The following is a 25,178-nucleotide window of genomic DNA, read 5'->3' as shown; positions in this document are numbered from 1 at the left end:
TTAAGATTTTGTATAAATTCTGAAAATCACATTTATAGTTTTAATCGTTTAAATGAATTACAATCGTCGTAGCTCACGTAACTCGTGAAATTGTAATGATACGTGAAAACGCAATGCTATGGGAAGACGGTGCAATGGTCTCTCTCTCTCTCTCTCTCTCTCTCTCTTCCAGAAGAGGTTTCAAAGAATCGATCGATACGCGCTCCATCGTGCATTGTTCGGCGAAACGCGGTTCAAAGCAGTCCAGCGACGCAGGGTGGTTTTACTAATTGGTGCCGAGCATCGATTACCGCTTCCCCGCCTCTCTTTCTATCCTCCCCCCCCCCCCTCGGATTTTACCATCGTCGGTATCGGCGATACGGTACGCTTCTCGTGCAAATAATGCGGAAATTATCTTTGATCATATAAATCTCGTTGGGTTTGTTTCTCTCATTTGCATCTGTATGCGTACATTTGAGTACAATTTCCAAGATAATTAGGGATTGTTTGATTTTCATCGATGAAATCTTGCGCGTCGATTTAACGTGCAGTGCACGCATAACTCTCGCATCAATACGATCGATTTCATTATTTCGCCATTATGGGTCGGGTCGAGAGTTGAAAACTAGGGCAAGTTTACTTAGGCATCGTAAGATATCCGTGAGTGTGGCACACAACCATGACGAGGCATGGGGAAAGCAAGCGGGGGTGGAAGCGAGAGAGGACGAACGGGTCGATGCTTCCGTATTTATAATCACCACCCTCCGCTGATGTGTAAAGTGGGGATGCGTTGTTATACGAAAGCTCCCCGAAAACGTTGCGAAGCGCACTGGTTGGTGATTTAGACGGGTGTATCGATCGGTGATTAAGAAACAACGCGTCGACATTGGTTTCGCGAAGATTTGCGCTCGTAAAACAGGGGCAAAGGGGGGGGGGAGAGCAACACGAACGAGCAGGGAGAATCGAGGGGAAATATCAGATGGGATAAACAAAGGCTAACCGCGAGCAATAATTAATACGTGCCTTCCTCTCAACGCGCGAGAGTGAAGGACTGGCAAGGTCTTCTCTTGGAAGCTTCGAGGTTTTGATTAATGAGGAGTTTACCGGCACCTTCGCTATTGTGCGGGCTAATTACATCCCGCCTGCATGACCAACCCGTTCGCTGATCATGGTGAAAGCATCTTTCGATTCGCGAGAAAGCGAGACTCTTTCTGTGTAAATCAAGCTCCGTTATTGCCCGATAATCTCTTGTGGCGTATAATCGAAGATCGAACGGTTGTTCTCTCGCTGATTAAGAAACCGAGATTGCGTAGGAAATTGTATAAACTCGGGAAAGCCAGGAATCAGCTGGAGAAGTGAGGGAAAGTGTGCGAGAAATCTCTGGAATTTGCCGTAATATTATTACAAACGGTTCTATTTAATGTTTTGTCTATAAAAAAAATATAGTAATAAAAATGGACAAAATTATTTAATTTTCTTTCGCGGATATATGGTACTTATTAAATTGAAGAAACAGCGTGATTCTCATTCTATGAATGAGATGATTGCATAAGTTCGTGCCCGATTTTCATAGATGGTATTAAGTTGCTGCATGGCGGAGTTCTATTGTTTTCGTGTGGTAATTGTTGCTTACACCGAATAGATGACCGTTGTCTTATGTCAATTTAGCGTCAGACATTGTTCAGATAAGTCAATTTGTGCATAAGAGAAATCGTTAAAAATGGAGAACGAAAAGGTGCATTTGCGGCACGTAACGCTATATGAATTTCGGAAAGGCGTGAGTGTTGGGATTGCGCAAAAAAAATATTCAAAGCGTTTATTTGGACCGCGCTCCTGCTCTCCGAACAGTCAAAAAGTGGTTTGGCAGATTTCGAAATGGTGATTTCAACATGGAGGATCAACCCCGCTTTGGACGGCCTTCTGGCATCGATGATGACATTGTGCATGCCTTAGTGGAAAGAAACCCAAGGATTACAACTGAGGATATTGCTGAGAGGCTGAACATCGATAATTCAACCGTTTTTCGTCATTTAAAAAAGCTTGGATACATTTCTAAGCTTGATACGTGGGTGCCGCATCTCCTGACTGAAAGGAATAAGCTGCAGGAAAACTGCAGGAGTTGCAATGGGAAATTCTGCAGCACCCGCCATATTCTCCAGATATTGCGCCTTCAGATTTTTATCTGTTCCAGTCTTTGCGGAATAGTTTAAATGGCAAGAATCTCAATTCCGAGGAAGCTGTCGAAAACCATCTTACAAACTTTTTTCAAGAAAAACCAAGTTCTTTCTTCAAAAATGGAATCGACAAGCATATAGATCGTTGGAAAACCATTTGTAGAAAAGAATGGAGACTATATAATTGATTAATAAAAGTGTTATCTCTAAAATATAATCTATTGAAGTTTATATTTAAATCGGGCACGAACTTATGCAATCATCCATAGAATGTCGATATGTTCGTTTCGTTATCGGATATTAATTAGCGTCAACAAAAATGTAACATTTCCGGAACGCTACAAAATCGAATTCTTATGATATATTTCAAAAATTGAAAAAAAGAAAGACAGGACTACACACACACACACGCACACACACACACACACACATACAGATAAGATAGATAGCATGACATAAACAATAAAGAACATTGTATTTGCTTGACTCTTGATTTCCCTTTTTAGCTTAGAGAATAATCGTTGTGTGCACTTACATTGAAACTTTTACGATCGATTGGAGGTAATATCATAAAGTTGATATACCGGTAAGAACTCGGTATCCATCACACGCGTATGGTTTTATTTATAGCAATCGATATGGCACACCGTTAGTGCACTCGAATAATAACACGTTGCGTTTTATAAAGGCACGGAAGCGAGAAGGCTTCATTACGTTACTTAATTACAACAGCTAGCGATCTTTACCGTCTTACATCCTTTTCTTTTCATCGATAAATATCCTACGAACATTATTTCACATCGAACGGCGATATCTCGTAATTGAACGGTGGTTTCCGCGTATCGAGAATTATTTTTTGGTCGCAGTGTTTGAGGGAATCGATTATAATCCATACATGAATTTGAATAGTTTGCAGAGGCGATAAAAATGCATAAGTTTTCTTTAATTTTATATTATTCGTGTTTATTTTTATTATTTAAATAGCGTCCGTCTATTTTATCTTACTTGATTTTATTGAATTTTATATAAAATATCAAATGTGTGTGTGTGTGTGTCTTATGTTTAGCCGAAGGGAAATCAATTTTTTCTCCAAGAACTTTATGTCTTTCTCAAGAAACTCATTCGCTCAAGTTCGAAATAATTGTAAATACAAAGAACCTTAATCCGAGATTTTTTTTTTTTTTTTTTTACACCATTACAAGTACCCGGTCTTTAATCTCTCGTCGGGGTCTCTCTAATTGCTACGTGAAAGGGTCATTCGCCTCCGAGGTTCATCGGGAACGCATCGGCCGTTCCCTTTGCGTCACCTTGTATGCCGCTTGACTGCAATTTGCAGTCAAGCACCCGCGGCCTCTCGCCTCTCCTTCCTATCTCCCCTCCCTCGTCCCCGGTGCCTGCCGCGTATCACGGTGTCGTGCCTATCACGGATACGTATATGCCCTCGTATCAGACACGTATGGGGACCAGACAGAATATACAGAGCGCTAAATGTCGCCTATCGGAAATCGATATCGGAGAACCAGCAGCAGCTACTCTTCACCTCCCTCTCTCTCTCTCTCTCTCTCTCTCTCTCTCTCTCTCTCTCGTTCGCGTTGAAAATTTCCCCTTTCTCTCGCTCTGTTGCATTGGTCCGAAACCTTCTCCTCTTTCCCCTCGCTTCCTTATTTTTGGTTAGTCGTATTTTCATCGCATCTCTTTAGCCGCCATATCTCAGTTTGTCAGTTTCTCCTTCTGACCCATCCTCGCGAAAAATTGCTCAAAGGGCGCAGCCTTCTTCCCGAATCGCCGCTAAATTCTTCTCGACCTTTCGCTTCGCCATCCTCCTCTCACTCCGCGCTAGCTTATCCTCGCAACGACCATATCGATCGGTCCTTCGATAACGATGAACGTTATCGCTAGGATAGCCGCGAGTAGGCCAGTCGGGAATTGCAGCTTTGGAATATTATAATTGACGATATCGCGATGAGGGAAACCCCGTTTTCCGCTACGACAAGTCTCGTCGATCTACATTACGGGATGAACATCATCGGACGTCGTAGCGGAAATTTTTTTAGGACCATCTTCAAAATTATGATATTGTATTTTTAGATAAAGAACTGGATCGATCGAGAGATAATTGTAGCAGTAGAAAAATGCTCGAGACATAAATACAATCTGTATAATAAAAAATTAATAGTTTTTGTAAAATTATATTATTTCTTTAACAATTAAAAAATTGACATAATTTATTATTGAAAAATATTATAATGGCATCGTCTGTAAATTCGATTTTTTTTTTTTTTTTTTTTTTTTTCGACGGACAAATCAATCATCCATAAATTTAATTTTCTCCGTAACCATTAACTCTTGTTCTCTGATTTTTCCACTAATATTCGAGTCGCGCTTTTGTCTGGAAAAGGCGTCGATATCTCTTCTTCCTTCGTATCTATTCCGGTTACGTACACATGGGACTCGATTTGATCGGCTAATATCATTTCGAAGCTTACCGATTAAACTACGCTTGACGACGAGAAATCTGCGATTCGTCTGGGATTCAAGTGGCTCGTGCGTTACTGCCGCTTCGATTATCGACTTCATTCAGTTTACATTTCTATCTATTACAGCTACTTTGTGCCTCATCCGCGATTAACGAAGAGGAAAAGATCGCCGCGCCTATTCAATCCCGACGTGATTGCGATCAATTCGTGACGATTGACAGTTCCGTATTCTAAAGAAGAAACCTAACCTAAGATCTAAATCATATTATTTAATGCGTGATCGAGCGCGATCTCAGTGATTTTAGATCGGTCTCGTAGTGTCCCGAGATGGTATTAGGTATACAACTTTGCTTCCGCCGTTTTCCTATAGATGGCTTTAGCGGTAAGTAGTGGTCGAAATAAATAGATCATAAACGTCATGCGATAAACTTGGGCGTCTGTCAACATAACCCCATAGAAACATTAGTCGATTTGTGTTTGCATCATAAAGTTATTCTCGATTGAAAATGTCAGTTTAAGAGCCAAATTCTCGTCATTTGCGGGAGGTTTTAATTTTCTGCTTCAATATGAAGAAATCTGCGGCTGAGGCTCATCGAATGCTCTCAAATACTTATGGTGAAGCCGCTATTAGCGAAAGAACGTGTCGCGAGTGGTTTCGACGCTTCAAGAACGGTGATTTTCACCGTCGAAGACCGGCATAGCGGTGGAAGAGAGAAGGTTTTCGAAGATGCAGAATTGGAGGCATTACTTAATGAAGACTCGAGTCAAAGTCAAAAAGAGGGAGAAAGTAGTGGCCAGCGATGGACAATACTTTGAATCATAAATGTATAATCAGTTTTTTTACAATAAAGCCTCGAATTTCGGGGAAAAAACGGCGGAAGCAAAGTTGTACACCTAATAGTTGTCGTTCAATAAACGTAGAGGCGAGCTAATGAAAATTAATCCCTTCCGTCGTCGTCGTCGTCGTTGTTGCCGCGCGACAAGCGCGATCGCAATTCCGACAATTCCACCCTCCGGTCCCGCGAGGTCCCACGGCATGCTGACGGCATGCTGCACAAACCCGAATGCCATGAGATTAGACGATGGTGTCGGGCGCACTGATCGATCTCTGGACCGGAAGTTTGTGGACCGCGCGCCACGGAATCGCCGTCGATCAGCGCCGCATCCTCGGTTCACCGGGCTTGTCAACGCTGCCACTTCATCGGTTTACAATACAAGTTTCTTGAATCAGCGGGTCTATTATTATATAGCACAGAATGGAGCAGGAATTTATTATGCGTTTTTTTTTTTTTTACATTTTATTATGTAACGTAATTTCTTATTTTCTCGGAGCGGGTGAAATTATCTGAAAATTCTTGGTATAGAAATATTTTTCTCCGACGACATGATGTAACTGATGAAGAAAAGTTAGATACATAATTTTCTTGACTTGGCAAAAAAGAAGATAGACCTTTTTATTTCTGAAAATATCTAAGGATATATCATTTTAGAGTAATGTCGTAAGGCACAGAGAAATGTATATACTATATAACAGAGGCGTATGCACGCGGAGGGGCACGGGCGTGCACCACGGTAATATCGATCAGGAGAAGTCCCGTACGCCGACACATACATACCCACGTACACTCACACACGTATCCAGGCTCCTCGACACAAGAATATCAACGCCTGTCGACCCCCGTCTGCGTGTTGTTGGCTGCACGCCCCGCTTAAACCGTATTCAAGCGTTTCCCTTTCGCGACGTAACCCGACCTCTCCGCTTCGCTACTTTCTTGTCCACCCTTCCTACGAGTCATTAAGCGAGTGCGTTAACGTTGCACGTCGGCTGCGACTCGTCGTTGCCACGTCCGAAAGTCTCAAGGCCCATTCGTTTCGTATCGACCAGCCATTCGAGGCTAGCTAATCCTGCCGAAATAATCTGTCTTTGTATATAATAGATTTTCTCATTGTCTTGTGATAGATATTTTGTTACAATATTGTGCTATAGATGAATTGTGCTCGTAATGCACTTTATATATATTGTAATTGCGTAAAATATATAATATTAAAATAAAAAAAAATATATATATATAATATTAGCTTCTTTCTCTTTTTCTTGTAATGTTAAATTTTTTTTATAATATAATGCTGCTAACGTTTTTTTTTACGAGTCGTAATTGTCATAATCTTATCGTAACAAAAGTTCATAAAAGATTTTGTTACGCGTTATCAACATTATGGCGAATCAATCTCGCGATCTGTTTGATTACCTTCCGTTAATGTAGAGCGATTAATTGACTGTCGATGAGAATTCCGAATTGTTTACGAATGTATTCGCGTACTGCGCGATTCGAGCCATAACTGTGATTTTTTTCCTCACTTTTTCTTCTAGCATTTTTTCCAGCAAAACCAGATTCTCTTTCTCTCTTCCGTTATTTTATGTATAATTTCTTGCATTTTCCAGTTCCCGTCAGCATCTGCTCGTGATCCTTGGAATTCTCTTTTAATAGAATTATGTATTACATCTCTCTTTAAGAGGTCGGTACTTTAATGAATTATATATGGCGCTTATTTAATTTTACTTTTTGTCACAAGTTTAAATTTACGTTTGCTCCGAATTGGTGAATTTTATAGTTATATTAATTGCTGATTACCATTCATTAGCAAAATCTCTTGCCTGCTTTATTTCTATAGATGTTACATACGACGAGAAAGGTGCGTTTTAAAGACTCGTTAATAAACTTGATTCTACTCTCTCCTTTTCCTTCTCGCTATTTCCCCCTCAGTCGAATCGCGCGATGCGCACACGTGTGCGTGACAATTAGCTACTTATCGTCTATACCTCCGGAACGCGTGTATTTCTGTCGTCTGCGTGCGCTCCATGAATCTGCATATTTCTTGCAGCGCGTAAGCAGGTAACGCATTCTTTCCTTTGTCGATACGTAGAACTCCGTCGAATCACGATTTACTGTAGATATTTATCGGAAGAAACCAGAATTGTACGAAACCGAATTTTTTCCTCTCCATAACAAAGACCGTACAAATAAAAGCTATGTTGTGTTAGGGGGATGAAATATTTCTGTAAATATTATTCGACGTAAATCTATCGTGTTTTTTTTGTCGCTGGTCGAATAACAGCTTTGATTGCTGTTAAAGTTGCAACAATAAATGGTGTCGTGTGTACGTATTTGTATCCTGGTTTTATATATATATATATGGTATAAAATTGAAATTACAATTTCTTCATCTCCTATGAGCGACGCCTATGGCACTACTTTCTCGGCAGTGGCATCGAGCAATTCGATGGCTCGAAAGTAGAAGAAAGGAAGAAAGGAAGGAAGGAAGGAAGGCTGTGTTGGCGAAGACTGGAGCGAAAGGGCCGAGGGGTGGGAGAGAGGGATAGAAAAGGGAAACGGCTAACAGAGGCCTCGCAAGGACGAGGGATGGTGCCCAAGAGGCGACAGTGGAGAAAAGAAACATTAGAATTATAGCAGAGACGTAGGTGGTGGTCGCGTGCGGCCTTCAAATTCTTCACGGAACTCTCTGTCTTCCAACCCTCCTCGTTTTATACGGGCCTGTCACTGTCACGTGACCACCACACCCTCGCCGTACACCGACGAGATATCTAGAGGATATTCGGTTTTTAGAGTCCAGATGGATAGAATAGTCACGAAGCGTTCATTATCGATCCGAGCTTCGTTTCAGAATTAACTCTACGATATTGTTAGGACAGTCACTTACCTTCGCGCGCGTATTTCGTTTTACATTTTCCGATTTTACGAGCTTCAAGATAAGAGGCAAGTAATAGAGAATATCACTTATACAATATAATATATCTATTCTACGTGCTTATCATTTTTAAGTAAATTATATTATTCATATATAAATACGTTATTTATACATTTTAATAACGATATTTTATCGACATATTCTTGAATCTTAGATTATTAATTGCAATCTTGATAATAATATGATAAATCGTGAGGATCGACGATAAATTTCCTAAAGTAATTTCGAACGCTAGATCTTGTATCTTAACTATGATATAACATAGTAAAGTGTATTGAAATTTGTTCGCGGCGTGTTGCTTTCGCCGACGAACACGTAACTGTCAAAGTCGGCATATTGTCAAAGAGGAGACTGTATCATGTCTGACGATTGTGGCGGCTGCACTACTGATTTTTCTTGTGACCGACTTCTTCGCTATAAAGGTCTTCCGTACCCGTAGAAGGGCGAATCGGTCAAACTACTCGTGAACTTGAACTGAACCGTAGAAAATGGGTCTGTGAAAGATCGAGGGAAAGAGAAGCAGAGGGTAGAGATTGCGGCGAAGATTGAGGATCCTTCAAAAAAACTTTGTAGGCTTTATATAGAGTAATCTCAATGTTATAAACGGATAAATAAATGCAAATGATATTGATAATTCTATCAACATTATTATTTTCCAACGATCCTCAAGTGACAAACTACTTGAGGCCGGCTGCAACTTTCACGAATCCAAAATTATCGCGAACGCGAATCTTTTATGGAAGCAAAAGCGTATCTTTGCCGAATAATTTTCTTTTTTTCTATGATATACCTAGTTCGCGTTGTGAGAATACCTTTAACGATACGTGTACAGTCCACCTAATTTCTATAGACACAACATCGCATTACATCGCAAGATGAGATGAGGCGGCTAATTCTCTGTGTTCTCGATAGGCCGAGCGTGAAGCAAAGCGCGCAACCTCGGATTTGCACGCACCCCCTTTTCTCGCACAGGCTAAGTAGGCCTGTGCATAATAGCGCCAATTGATGCGTAGGATATCCGCGCCGCTACCAAGGGTGAGCGACGAGGCCGACGCTCGGGGGTGGCGATGGGCGGCTGAAGATCGGGTCGTCGGACGTGCTCGCTCACACCGGAAGGTGATGGATACGTCGGCGCCGTCACCGACGGTGATGCTAGTGGTGGTGGTGGTGGTAGTAGTGATGGTGGCGCGGGTGGCGGTTTAACACATATCGCATGTGTACGGGGAACACGAGGTCGGGTGGGAAAGAGAGGGGGCAGAGGTCACCGGCCGCGAACCGACTCGTGCGACTCGCCCACAGAACTCTTCTCTTTCCCCTCTCGCTCTATCTATCTCTCTCTTTCTCTTCACTCGTCTTTCTTACCGTTTCTTCATCCCTTCCTCCCGGCTCTCTTCTTCCATAGCCGGCATACACTTGCGCACTCCTTTCGCTACGCAATTGCGTACCGTTCTACGAACGGCGACCGGCGTAATCCGTAGGATAAGACACGTAGGTATAACGTATAGATATACGTAATATACAACTCGCTCATCTCAGTTTTCATCGCGGGAAATGAGATTTCTCTCCATCCGTGTCGTGAGATGTCCCGATCTCAAGATCGCTCGTCGGGATGCCATTTCCGCGACCTCGTCGTCGTTGCAGCATAGGCATTCGCGAATCTCGTTGCGTTGCATCCAGCAAAATCTATCAGTGGTTCTCCAAGCGATTCCAAGACGCAATATTCGAAGCATGCCAGTGCTCGTATATTTTTTCGCGTGTCTTCTTTCTCTCTTTTTGATTCTCTTCTGACCATACCATTACGTATTATTTATATTGGGTGATTGCATAAGTTCGTGCCCGATTTAAATATAAACTTCAATAGATTATATTTTAGAGATAACACTTTTATTAATCAATTATATAGTCTCCATTCTTTTCTACAATGGTTTTCCAACGATCTATAAGCTTGTCGATTCCATTTTTGAAGAAAGAACTTGGTTTTTCTTGAAAAAAGTTTGTAAGGTGCTTTTCGACAGCTTCCTCGGAATTGAGATTCTTGCCATTTAAACTATTCTGCAAAGACTGGAACAGATAAAAATCTGAAGGCCCAATATCTGGAGAATATGGCGGGTGCTGCAGAATTTCCCATTGCAACTCCTGCAGTTTTCCTGCAGCTTATTTCTTTCAGTCAAGAGATGCGGCACCCGCGTATCAAGCTTGGAAATATATCCAAGCTTGTTTAAATGACGAAAAGCGGTTGAATTATCGATGTTCAGCCTCTCAGCAATATCCTCAGTTGTAATCCTTGGGTTTCTTTCCACTAAGGAATGCACAATGTCATCATCGATGCCAGAAGGCCGTCCAGAGCGGGGTTGATCCTCCATGTTGAAATCACCATTTCGAAATCTGCCAAACCACTTTTTGACTGTTCGGAGAGCAGGAGCGCGGTCCAAATAAACGCTTTGAATATTTTTTTGTGCAATCCCAACACTCACGCCTTTCCGAAATTCATATAGCGTTACATGCCGCAAATGCACCTTTTCGTTCTCCATTTTTAATGATTTCTCTTATGCACAAATGGACTTATCTGAACAATGTCTGACGCTAAATTGACATAAGACAACGTCATCTATTCGGTGTAAGCAACAATTACCACACGAAAACAATAGAACTCCGCCATGCAGTAACTTAATGCCATCTATGAAAATCGGGCACGAACTTATGCAATCATCCAATATTTAATGAGAACCTAGTTGGATGAAAACGCTGCTTGCCAAATTTAAATTCACTAAAAGAGAAACTTCAATAATTACAATTGTACTCTCTACGTTATATTCAAGATACATTTAGATCGCGTTTACGAAACGCGTTTCTCTACGAATGCAATTCCAAAATGTGTGTCGCGAGTGAACATCTCGGACACGAGTACTATGATTAGCGCTTGTGCGATTGCAACATCGTGATATTAGTCACAATGCGATTCCTCGGCCATACATGTTACGTGTGTGTGTGTGTGTGTGTGTCTGTTATGTCTATAATATAGCACGTTACGTGCTGGTATTGCCGAGTGTATCGACTGTGCCAGTACGATGGCTCTATACAGTATGCTAATAATAATTTAAACGTGCACTTCCATCTACGCAACCATTTCGCGGAGATTTTCTTCACGATTAAAATTCTTTCAATTTTTGATTCTTCTATACCCTTTTCATTTTTCACTGAGAGTATCATACATAAAGTATCTCAAAACCATCGAATTATCTTTCATCTTCAAATTTTATCTAGGATGCTATACGCGTGATATTTTTAATACTGATACGAGGTAATCGTCAATGAGAAACTTGCTTGATAGTTAAGGGATTTTTCACGTTATTTAAAAGATAGATATTAGATTATAGAAATAATTGATTCGCGAGATAAGCATGTCGTGTCACAATTTACAATGTCGCATGTGATAATTGATACAAGATCCTGTAGATGAGAGCTGTATGTAATCGCACGTTCTACCGGGACTTTAAAACGCAAGAAAATATATGGATGTTAATCGAATCGTATAAATGTATAAACAGGAGTAATAATTAAAAGGCAGAATTATTCAATTATTCATTGAATTTGATATTGCAATTTAAGTTGCTATAAATATGTATATATCGTTTAAATTCACTTATTACTGACACATTTATGAGAGAAAAGGAAAAGAAAATCAGAGAGAGTATTTATTGGAAACAAATTAAATTGCACGATGACAGCTGATCGCGCCGATTATAACAATTTAATTAAAGGCTTGATATAAAAAAAAAAAAAGTTGTAAATTCGTTAGAAAAATAAAACTTGAATATTATTATATATTGGAGAGCTCGATGTAAGTATCGATTTGTTCAAAATAGGCCACGTCCGTCCATGTTCGTGATTTTATTTTATTTAATTTTATTTTTTTACGCTTTCATTACTACGAGCTTTGACGTCGAAAGGTCTTGAATCGAAATACACGCTCGAGTATAAATACAGAGGGAGCAGGAACTTTTCCTTACCTCGCAAGAACTTTGTCCGATCGAGGCTGAAACTTTCAGACTTTAATCGCGACAGATTTATTTCGGTAGATAACGCTCGAGCGATGGACGACGACGGGATCATATTTTATTAGCGTTCGAAGTTTTGGCGAATCTTTCAAAGATCTAAAGATCACAGATCTCTCAAGCTTCGAGTATCCGTGTCAGCGTCCTATTAGCATACTCGACGAAGCTCTCGGTCCTTCCTTATTTCGCGATACGCATAAATGGAGCGTGAGAGGGATCTGCCGTGTATATAAATATTTCTTTCCCTCTAACTTTCAGAGCCCTTTTAAACATCGCTGTAATAAGACACGTGATATGCAGATGTCGCGTTCAGGGGCTCTCGCGGGGGGACGCCGTCGTGATTTAGGCTAATTATGCGCGACCAAGTAGATTTCTCCTACCAACCGGCATATCTCTATGCGTCCTACCGGGACACGCGACCTCTCGGCTACCACCGTGTAATCCTTGTGTATACACATGTGCGCACAGAATATCCGCGTATATGTATTGCGTGGTATATGTCCATTTTCCTGGATAAATTTCACCTTACCACTGTGTACGTATCTCAGATTCGCAGCGAGCAAGTTTTCGTTGCGTTTCGCTCTGCGTATCTTTTATTTGTATATGTACTTGGATGTGCCTTTTGCATGCTTTGCATCTCAACGCCCGTCTTCCTATTTAATTATATATTATATAAACACGTGTATAGAGTGTTTGCAAGAATTTCACAGCCTCGTGAATCCGCGAGTTTCTTCAGACCAATTAAAAGAAATTTTAATTCTACACTATATCTCGAAGTTTGTTTTATTTTTCCATTGAATATTTTTATAATTAAACTTTAAATTATAGCTCTGACAAAGAGAACGATGATGACTCCTGAGAGACACCGTATATATATATATGTATACATGACACCGCTTATTGTGCGAGATACATGTACGTATCGGATGCAAATAGACATGATAATAATTGTAATTCCCTTACACATGCAAATGTGTGTGTGTAATTGTACATAATCTCTACAAATAAATATACAACATATACAGCATATGTACAATATATATATATATGTATATATGTATGTACATATATATAACGGAATTATATATATACGTAGTGGTTGTACTAAATACCGATCCTTGACTTCTCGTATAATTAGTATCGGTAAACTGTCTTATATATATACATACATAGCTCTTCATAATATATGCATATAACGCATCTACAGATGCACATGGGTATACGCTAATCACATACTTATGTACATGCCATATATCTCTACATTTTGGTAGACTGAACGGCCATCAACAGAGGAGGCGACTCCGCACCTGTGTATTTGCATAAGCGTCTGTCATTTCGCAAGAGCGAATTCAGAAGGCAAGCGCGCGATTCTACGTTATCGCCTCACTCAAAAGAAGCGAAGTTGATTTTTCTCAGACAGGGTGCGGATTGTGCGCACCCTCGTTCTGCCACAAACTCGATAGTCGAGCAACGGCGAAACCTGTAATTCACCGATAAAAACACAGGAGCGACGACCCCGACGACACGCAATTTGGCGATGTGCTTAGAGTCTCGCGGGGGTTTGGGAGACGGGAATTGTAGGCGGTCTGTGCTATCGAGATACAAAGTCGCAACTAGATTACGAGGGTTCGACAGCCGGCGGGCAGGATCGAAGGATCATTCGCGGGACACGGTTCTGGGCTTATTCTTCGTTCGTCCTTTGTCGCGCGATATCAAATATACAATAGAAGAACGGTAGCCGTCCCGTATCATTGCCAGCGATTCGAACGATGACAATCCAGTCATCGGTTGTTTATATCGGATGCTTTTTATCCGGAGAAGCGAAATTTTCTTGCTCTTTCGCGGCGATGTTATTCCATTATTACCCGTGCGCGATCCTTTTCTTCGTTCTTTCGAATCCTCACGAAAACAACGTAAAGTGTCTATAATCCAGAATTATCTGTCATTCTCTGAATTTAAATTTAGCCGATTTTAAATTCAACGAACCTTGCATTTTCAGCAGTAAGGTTTGAAAAAAATATATCACGCGTTTCTCTGCGGCGAGTAAAGACGTTAAGGAAGGAAAAATATTGATAGCAAGATGATTACTGGATCAGAGTGAGCGTGCAATTTATCAGCCTTATAATATTTCCTTCTTTTTTTACACGCATTCCACGTGTATGCAATTAACGAGTTACCACATCGTAAGAAGATTGCACTTGAGAAAACTTTCCGTGTTTAAATACCAGTTATATTTCGCCAGCTGTGTCGCATGTGGCGTTTGTATATAAGTTGCAATAAGATATATCTTAAGATATATTTTAAAAGATGCGATGTTTATATTAATTTTATTTGTACATCGAATCTACATCTACAATACATTTACGAGAAATGTTTTAATTCTCTATAATTTTTTTTCTTTCTACACTTTTATCGATAATTCAAGTTTTTTTTTTTTTAATAGAAGAATAAATAATTTATAATAAATAAAATTAATGAAAATGATTTTTGTGTGATCAGAAATCTCTATATATCATTTTTTTATTACTGTCGTGCAAATACTCAAGTTCGACAAAATTATAGCGAACGTCTTGACACAAGTATCCTTGCGTATTATCTCCGAGCGAGAGACTTTTTATCGCGCGCAATCTCTCGTCTTCGCAATCTACAAAGAACTGTAAACTATAAATCTTCAATTTTACTCGCAGGTGTCGGCCGGCCAACATATGCAGCTCACGGGCGACCTGAAGCCGGTTGTGTCCGTCGCGGCGCAGCAGGGCATGTACTTCAATCAACAACAGACGCAGAATCAGTCCGGTCCTTCGGCCAACCAGACCGACACTTATTGTTCGGTCTCGCAGTCGCAGACCATCAACTTCACCCAGCAGAGTTTGAGGCAGAGAGCGGCCGCGGCCGCGGCCGCCGGTGGAGTTCCGCAACCTGGGGCTGCTGGTCCGGGAGCGCGGGGCCATCCGCAGCAGGTATCACCGGCCCAGGTCGATCAGCATCAGCACGCGAAGCTTCTTCAGCAGCAGCAGCAATTGATGCGCGCGCAACAGGTAAACGCACTTATCGCATTTTGTTCATTCTTGGACTGATAAGTTTATGGGAGGATGTTTCACATACTTTAAACATATTGGATGATTGCATAAGTTCGTGCCCGATTTTCATAGATGGCATTAAGTTACTGCATGGCGGAGTTCTATTGTTTTCGTGTGGTAATTGTTGCTTACACCGAATAGATGACGTTGTCTTACGTCAATTTAGCGTCAGACATTGTTCAGATAAGTCCATTTGTGCATAAGAGAAATCATTAAAAATGGAGAACGAAAGGTGCATTTGCGGCATGTAACGCTATGAATTTCGGAAAGGCGTGAGTGTTGGGATTGCACAAAAAAATATTCAAAGCGTTTATTTGGACCGCGCTCCTGCTCTCCGAACAGTCAAAAAGTGGTTTGGCAGATTTCGAAATGGTGATTTCAACATGGAGGATCAACCCCGCTCTGGACGGCCTTCTGGCATCGATGATGACATTGTGCATTCCTTAGTGGAAAGAAACCCAAGGATTACAACTGAGGATATTGCTGAGAGGCTGAACATCGATAATTCAACCGCTATTCGTCATTTAAAAAAGCTTGGATACATTTCCAAGCTTGATACGTGGGTGCCGCATCTCCTGACTGAAAGGAATAAGCTGCAGGAAAACTGCAGGAGCTGCAATGGGAAATTCTGCAGCACCCGCCATATTCTCCAGATATTGGGCCTTCAGATTTTTATCTGTTCCAGTCTTTGCAGAATAGTTTAAATGGCAAGAATCTCAATTCCGAGGAAGCTGTCGAAAACCACCTTACAAACTTTTTTCAAGAAAAACCAAGTTCTTTCTTCAAAAATGGAATCGACAAGCTTATAGATCGTTGGAAAACCATTGTAGAAAAGAATGGAGACTATATAATTGATTAATAAAAGTGTTATCTCTAAAATATAATCTATTGAAGTTTATATTTAAATCGGGCACGAACTTATGCAATCACCCAATATATACCTCGATGTGGGAAACGAATGTGTCGTTAGTTTCGCAAATGTTTGCCACTGATGTAAATGATCTTCGTTTACGAATTAACGCATGCTGATTAAATATGTAATGAAACTCACTCTTGTCACGTTAATTATATCAATATTCAGTTCTCGCTGAATTGTCACGTATGTTATATATATATACATATATATTTTTATGCGATTATTTCCCTTCTGAATTTTCGCACTCTCATATCGTTCGTACTTACGCGAAACTCGAGACTCGCTATTCGAGAATCGCGATTAAGAGTCGTTACATCGATAAACGCGAAACTTGCACCGTGACGATCGTCTATGTAAGTAAATAGGTAAAACGCTCGCGATACCTCCGATGGCACATTATCTAAGACATTAAACTCGAGCGAGAGAGAAAGAGAAAAAGAGGAGAGAGGGTTCTGCGACATTCGTATGCAACAGGTACCGCTAGTAGATCTTTTGCAACTTCTGCGTCCCGCCGCATCGAAAGAAGCAGACGCAAATAGGACAAATAGCGCGGGATTCTTTCTCAGAGATCGGAGAAACACGGCCGGGGAACAATGGACAAAAAGTTTTTGCCGCAGTTTCTACGCGAGGAGTCCGTTGACGATCGAGAAAGCGCGGGGATATATCGGTGAATTAGCGATTATACACGCGCTTCACGCGAGATTAACTATCATCGATACACATACTTTTATCTATCCCATTAGCTTTCCGCCTTTTGATCAATTTATTAAATCCTGTAATATACGTATACGTCTCTTTCATACAACTGCTCGCGTTAAATAGAGGATATATTGAATAAACAGTTCGTAAATCCATGTCGATCTTTGCACAGATTACATTTTCGATTCTTTTCCCTTTCATTCTGGAATTTTCAAGCGAGATTTGACACAATATTTTTTTTTTCTCTCTCTAATTGATTTGATAAAGCGACTTTTGGTTTTTTAATTTTCCACGATAAAAATTTTTCTTTAATCGTGCTCTTCTTGTAATCAAGGTACATGTTCTGGATCAAGTTTACAGAAATTGATCAAATTTTTAAATTAATTTGAATTAAACTCTTATTATATTTTTCTTTTTTCTGTATTCATCGCGACTTGATTTGTTCCCTTTGTTCTCACGGAATCGTCGTCGCGCGATTAAACGTGCATAGTCGGGATGTGAAATTGCGTAAAATTGCGTGGCACCACCGCATACACGAAAGCTACTCTTGGCGATTGCACTCGCCTAGATCTCAACGAGTCGCCTATTGGGCAAATGACTCAGTCACAGCGCGCTAAGGGGATTATCTTGATAATGTGTTGAGGTAGCGAAGACGACATCGTGCTCCAGTTACTAATTGTAAATTTCGTGCAGTTGGTTAGTCATTCGCTCTTCCAGGGATAGCTTTGAGCGAGAGAGCGTTACATTATTTAGAACGGTCCAAACCAGCTCAATGATCTTATCCGGAAATATTCACGTGAACTCGAAAATCTTAATGCTAATGTTAAATCTTAATGTTAACGCGTGCGACACAGTCATTTTGACACACACCTGTATCGTACGTAATTAATTAATAATTAACGAAAAATGTCTCGAGAGAGAGATGAATTAAGAGAACATAATACTCGTCTTAAGACAGAGAGAACGACATACAGTTTTCTTATATCTTTATCAATATATTTACGAAATGCTTATCAAATTAGATTTATTTTGTCATAATATATATATATATATATATATATATATTATGACAAGATATATATATGTATATCTATAATTATTTTATATAAATGTTTTTTAACTATGTACAAATTGAGAGATGAATTCAGATTCATTCGGACAATATCTTTATTGAATTTTACGATCTCTTTCGAATTTTTGCAGAAGTATCTGTGTAAGTAGACGCACGCGCGATCTCAATTACCGCTTACTTGACAGGCTGACAATGATATTGGAATTGACAGAATAATCGGTCCAGTATCCATCCCGTTCTATTAGAACAGTTAACGTGCACGGAATAACGAGAGCATCATCGTACAACGGATGTCTATGAATTCTAAGAATTTGTTCGAGCTCGTGATATATAACGATGGAAACTCATTCAACTTTAGAGAAATACGAATTAATACGTATATATTATTATTAAATACTTTATAAATATATCTTTCTCACGAAAATAACAAATTCATCTCGAAATCACTGCTATAAGAGACGGGACTTTTTTTTTTAATTTCAAGATTTTTTTAGATCTCTTCGTTTTTATTCAAATTTGTTTGTTTTATTGTTAAACCACATTCTCTCTCTCTCTCTCGTCTCTTCGAGACGATACTGTTCGTAAGCGATGACCTATCGCGAACATATAGTCAGAGAATGTGTTCGGGGTGCATCGTTGCATTCGGTGCAAATTATCGAGATTAGCGAGAGAAGGAATAGTATTTGATGTTGTTGCACAAGTCGATGTTGCATTTTTCGCTTCCTGGTGTTACGCGAGGAAAAACTATCGCGAGAGAGAAAGAGAGAGAGAGAGACGTATGACACAATGAAAGAACAGCGATCGCCGCAGGAAGGCGACTGCGATCATCGCAGTGCGATGTAGCCGAGACGAACTCCGCCGTTGCTTTCCTTTCGTCATCGGATACATTCACCCCCCCCCCCTCTCTCTCTCTCTCGCCTTGCCTATTTGTTCACCCCCTCTTGTTCGTTCCACGATGCGACGTGTCTTTCCACTCTTGATCGAGCAACAACCTGCGATTAGACGAGCCACGCTCTTCTGCTCTCTTATTTAAGAGAATCTCGCGAAAGAACGGAGAAAACAGCGGCGAACACGAATCTTAAAATCGGCATATAGCGATTTAAAAAATGTATGTCCGTTGATCGAGATTTTTAATCTTTATATCGAAAAGATGCGAGATATGAGCATCTTCGGATTAATGTATAGAACTAATATCTCGCCTTTAGACTTTCAAAGACTCCATTCATATATGAGACATTTATTTAAGAATGAGTCATTAAAAGTTCACTTAACATCTTTTTCTTAAATTTGGAAATACAAAGAAATATGTTGAGAATACAATTTAGATGAATATAGATATCCCTACTGCAACATTTACGTACAACTCAGATAAAATAATTTTATTTCTTGCATTTTTGCAAATTCTTCTGTTTCGGTTAATATACATTCTGTCAGATATTATATATTTACATTACGTGCCCGATTTTCACAGATGGCATTAAGTTGCTGCATTGCGGAGTTCTATTGTTTTCGTGTGGTATTTGTTGCTTACACCGAATAAATGACGTTGTCTTACGTCAATTTAGCATCAGACATTGTTCAGATAAGTCCATTTGTGCATAAGAGAAATCATTAAAAATGGAGAACGAAAGGTGCATTTGCGGCATGTAACGCTATATGAATTTCGGAAAGGCGTGAGTGTTGGGATTGCACAAAAAAATATTCAAAGCGTTTATTTGGACCGCGCTCCTGCTCTCCGAACAGTCAAAAAGTGGTTTGGCAAATTTCGAAATGGTGATTTCAACATGGAGGATCAACCCCGCTCTGGACGGCCTTCTGGCATCGATGATGACATTGTGCATGCCTTAGTGGAAAGAAACCCAAGGATTACAACTGAGGATATTGCTGAGAGGCTGAACATCGATAATTCAACCGCTTTTCGTCATTTAAAAAAGCTTGGATACATTTCCAAGCTTGATACGTGGGTGCCGCATCTCCTGACTGAAAGGAATAAGCTGCAGGAAAACTGCAGGAGTTGCAATGGGAAATTCTGCAGCACCCGCCATATTCTCCAGATATTGCGCCTTCAGATTTTTATCTGTTCCGGTGTTTGCAGAATAGTTTAAATGGCAAGAATCTCAATTCCGAGGAAGCTGTCGAAAAGCACCTTACAAACTTTTTTCAAGAAAAACCAAGTTTTTTCTTCAAAAATGGAATCGACAAGCTTATAGATGGTTGGAAAAGCATTGTAGAAAAGAATGGAGACTATATAATTGATTAATAAAAGTGTTATCTCTAAAATATAATCTATTGAAGTTTATATTTAAATCGGGCACGAACTTATGCAATCACCCAATATATATATATATGATGTGTATTTTTACTTTTATAGGTGATACAACAGCAGCAACAGCAGCACATGGCAGGCGGAATGGGAGCTGTTGTAAGGCCGCCACCGCCCGAATACAAGGCTGCGGCCCAAGCACAGATGATGCACGCTAGTATCGGAATGGGTCAGCAAGCGAGATTCGCCAATGCCGGACCCATGCGTAGAGTTACGCAACAACCTATGCCACCGTCAGGTAAATATGAAAAAAAAAAAAAAAATATATATATATATATATATATATATATATATATATATATATATATATTATTCTAGTCCCATCAATTCATTCAATGTATTCATTGTTTCTTCATTTATAGTTAAATAAGTATATGTAAAAGTCGCCGACCGCGTTCGATCAAATGGTCGAAAAGAAATAAATTTTACGATAATAATATTTGTTATTCGCAATAAATAAATATTTCATGCATTTTAATCTATCCATCTTTATTCGATATTTTGGCACGGATTGCGCATTGAATATTAGCGCGGAAAGAATTCGACCGAGCGTGAACGCGATGCTGACGTCCTGCTGGATTCGCTCCAGGTTAGATGGTGAAGAGAAGAAGAGGGAAAGGGGAAGGGAGATGGAGAGGAAGAGAGAGGGAGTCGAAACTATCCTTATATATTCTGGCCTCTACAAGACTCCTATCGATCGGGTTGACGCCGGTTTTTCCGAGATTCTGTTTGAGCAAAAATCTGCAAATCTTTATTGTATGCTTGTCTTTCTAATTTAATTGATGCAGTCTTATGAAATTATTTAGAGACATACCGAAGTCTGAATTATTATAAATAATTATGTTTTGTGGTCACAATATTGGTCACGTACAAATATACGAGTAATTAAAAATCTGGCTACAGAGAAAAAAAGAACGAGAATTTTAACAGCTATGACAGCTTCTTACATTATGACGCAATATGTTTTTCACAGGTCCGATGATGAGGCCACAAATGGCACAACAGCAGCAACAGCAGGCGTTACACGCGGCCGGCGGTAATATGTACATGAGTGGTGGCGGGATGGCCGCTATCGGCGGTATGCATCAGATGCATCAACGGCTAGGCTATCCGAGAACTAACAATCAACGGCCGCCCAACGTTAGCGTCGGCCCTCCCGACGGCCTTGGGAACAGCATCGCGGGTCGTGGCCCTCAGCAAGAATGGGGACGACACGTTCTAATGCAGCAACAACAGCAGGGCTTTCAAGCGCAGATGCGATCGCAATTCAATCAGCAAGGTCACCAAGGTGAGAATATGGTCCTTTTAATTGCCGATATCGTCGCATTCGTCAACAGGAAAATACGATGGCGATATTAATTACCAATCAAATTTCTGCTTTTATTTGGTCATTTAATTTTTTTAAATAATATTTTTGCTTTTTTATCGGAAAAATACATTTTATTTATTTTTACATTATATTTTATTAATTTTTTTAAATAGACGGATTACATACGCGAACGTATAAATGCAAATTATATTCGGAAAATTTCACGAAAAATTGAACTCGTTTCGAATGGATGAATTTATTATTGTTCGTAAAAGTTATTTACACAAAATTGACATACAGGATTTTATGGAATCATATGATTTTTCATAGGTGGCTTTGGCATGGGTGGCGCAGGCGGCTCAATGCAAATGACCGCGGCGCAGATGCAGCATCAGCAGTTAATCCGTTCGCAAAACGGTAATATAGCCGGCTCGGGAATGGCTAACAGCACGCAGATGCAACAATTGTTATCGCAACAGCACCAACAACAAACGTTAGCCATGCAGCAAAACAACAACCAAATGTCATTGCAGATGCAAATGTCACAAACAAGTTCCGTTAATTCGGTAAACGTTACTGGAACTGGTAAGTAGTCCACGAAATAATAAAAAAATTACGTTTAAATTCGGTTTTAATTTTTAATCTTATACATTAAATAGAATCTTGCATAAAATTATTTGCTCTCGATATTTGTACTATGAATATTAAAAGTTTAAATTAGAAAAAATATGTTTATGCGAGAAATGAGTAATATTAGAATATATTTATTTCTCTTTCAAGAAGCATGGTTCTTTTACAACAATTTTGAGGTAAATAATAATAAATGAATTTTGAATATACCTAGGTTCTCCGTTGCATCCGCATCAGCAATACGGCGCGGGTAGCCCGGGAGTGCGGAGTCTGCCACCACCGCAGCAACACCCTCAACCGCCACCGCCTACTGCTACTACGGATCCGTCTGTGGCGGCCGCTGACTTTAGCCTCGAATTCCTGGAAAATCTTCCTACGGGAGACACGTCGAATTTCAGCGCTCAAGAATTGCTTAATTCTCTTGATTCTACGGCCGGTTTCAATCTCGATATTCTATAATGAGATTATTACGTCTGCTGTGTGGTCGGTATGTCAGCCGGTATGTCGATCTATTACAATGGGACGCGATCATACATCAAGTATAAAATATATACTTGGCGCAACGATACCGACAAATTTTACTTTGTCTGTCCGCGTATTGATCTGCCTCCCACCGTATTTGTCCTCACTATATCACAAAAGTCGATTTTTATGCATATTAAAAGTAAAAGAATTTTATTCATTATATTTTTCTTTGGCATATAAAAATTTAATCCTGGATTAAAAAGGAACAGTTTGAGGCGCATTTAATTCAATTAAATGTACGAGTTTTATGAAATATCATGTATAAATAATAACTATGTGATCGAAAAATTTGCTGACTTCCGATCTCGCGACGAAGGAACGGGCACAAGTTGGTGATGCACGTGAATATTGTTTATTGCAAGTTCGTTTGTTACATTTGACGACTGAGTGACAGTTACCTACCGGTGCGACGGCGTTCCACAACCGGTCGTAGTGCATTCTCGGTCGCCGTTTTCGCGGTCACCGACTTATTCTTCTAGGCAATCACATTTTAGTAAAATTTAATTTTGTAATAATAATCGCCAAGGGGGGCGAGGAAGTTAATTCAACGGAGATATGGTAGCGTGGGATATCAAGAGATACGTGGAAATCGTTCTATATCTCTCGTTTTCTTATTTAGCAACAATTGCGCGCTTGGAGAAAAACGCGAGAATCTGCGATTCCTACTTTTTCAAGTTCGCCTATGGCTATACCGAGAACGATCGATAAAATTTCTCGAGTGCTCGCGTCGACGACACTTGCGGTGACTTCGACGGGCATTCCAAAAGACGATTCTCCTCTCCCTTGATCTTTCACGTCGAAATCCGCGCAATTAGATAGAGATATTGATACGATTAGAGTTTACTTGGTTGAACGTATTCGACCGCAAAAATTGGTTACCTTGCGCCAGCTTGTCAATACAATAAAAAATGAGAAAATTTCCTACTAAATCGTATTGCTAACATTAATGCAATACCTGCAAAAAAAGAAATCTTTATTGTACATAGATAATAAAAACTAAAGAAATTCGAAACGTTATATAAAATCGTACAGCTTAGCCGAGTATATAAAAATAAAAAACTTATAATAGATCATTATTATGATGAGATGATAGAAATTATCAATAACGATGATCATAATATGAAAGGATGGTAATATGGTGATGCAAATGGAACGAAGAAACATTAGATACAGATTTCTTTTCTCTCTTGTAACATTGAACTGTATTGACATTATTAATCATAATTTTGCATACAAATGATTTGAAGCACGAATTTCAATTGATTCTGTACCCGTTTTCGATGCGATAACTATTCGTATTTTCTCAAAAGCAATCATTTCCTGGAACTTTGCGTGGAATGTATGTCGAAACGAGTATATTTACTTTCTATCTCATCATAATTATTTACAATTTAGATATAATGCGATATTGCACACGTTCGGGATTAAAATTTAATAAATATATTTATTGATTGACAAATGTGCTCTATACATGTGCTGATACATTAATTTTTGTTTCTTTTTTACTATGCTTTTTCTTTTAATTTCTCGTTCACATGTATTAATTTATCAACATCATATAATCACTATTATTTTATATATCATATAAGTATATACAATATATACATACTGTAAGTTTCTTATTTTTATATATTTGACTAAACTATGCGATCTTAAAGTTTCGAATTTCTCTAGTTTTCAATATCTATGTACAATAAAGATTTTCTTTTGAAAAATATTGCATTAATGTTAGCAATGCGCTCTAACAGGAAAGTTTTTCATTCTTTTTTATTCATCAAAATCTTATGCTTTATTTCAAATTTGTAAATGATCATAAATAATATCGCGAACAAATCAATTGAAATTTGTGCTGCAAATTGCATGCAGGATTGTTAATAATGTTATAATGTAGTTCAATGCTATAAGAAAGAAAAGGAATCTATGACTAATCTTCCAAATAGCGATACATTCCATAAATAAAAAAAAAAAAGGATAGCGACCTGTAGTTCGTCTAATCAAAAGTACCATTTTTAAAGGCAAAAAGTCCAAGATAGAACTACTAATATTGTATTATAAGAGAAGCAGAGATATATTGAATCCCATGCTTAAATGTATGTATGTATGTATGTATATGTACACACACACATACACACACATACTGCATACATATATATACATACATATATATCCGC

At 39.4% G+C, this 25,178-nt stretch overlaps 1 protein-coding gene across 8 annotated transcripts in view; it reads left to right on the top strand.

Annotated features, from left to right (window-relative positions):
• Positions 1 to 25,178, top strand: part of Mam (neurogenic protein mastermind) — a 165,472-nt gene that overhangs the window by 137,215 nt on the left and 3,079 nt on the right. For all 8 annotated transcript variants that reach the window (XM_070299632.1, XM_070299631.1, XM_070299630.1 and 5 more), the window contains 5 exons: positions 15,141 to 15,491; positions 20,592 to 20,781; positions 21,517 to 21,831; positions 22,183 to 22,437; positions 22,697 to 25,178. The exon at positions 22,697 to 25,178 is cut by the window's right edge and continues 3,079 nt beyond it. In XM_070299632.1, coding sequence (XP_070155733.1) covers positions 15,141 to 15,491; positions 20,592 to 20,781; positions 21,517 to 21,831; positions 22,183 to 22,437; positions 22,697 to 22,941 — 1,356 coding nt within the window. In that variant the 3' untranslated portion in view covers positions 22,942 to 25,178. The remainder of the gene's footprint in view (positions 1 to 15,140; positions 15,492 to 20,591; positions 20,782 to 21,516; positions 21,832 to 22,182; positions 22,438 to 22,696) is intronic.

The sequence above is a fragment of the Polyergus mexicanus genome, unplaced genomic scaffold (assembly GCF_030449975.1).
Source record: "Polyergus mexicanus isolate NDT 795.1 unplaced genomic scaffold, iyPolMexi1.0 SCAF_7, whole genome shotgun sequence".
Lineage (NCBI taxonomy): Eukaryota > Metazoa > Arthropoda > Insecta > Hymenoptera > Formicidae > Polyergus > Polyergus mexicanus.
The sequence above is the reverse complement of the archived record's forward strand: the minus strand, read 5'-3'. Positions and strand labels throughout refer to the sequence as shown.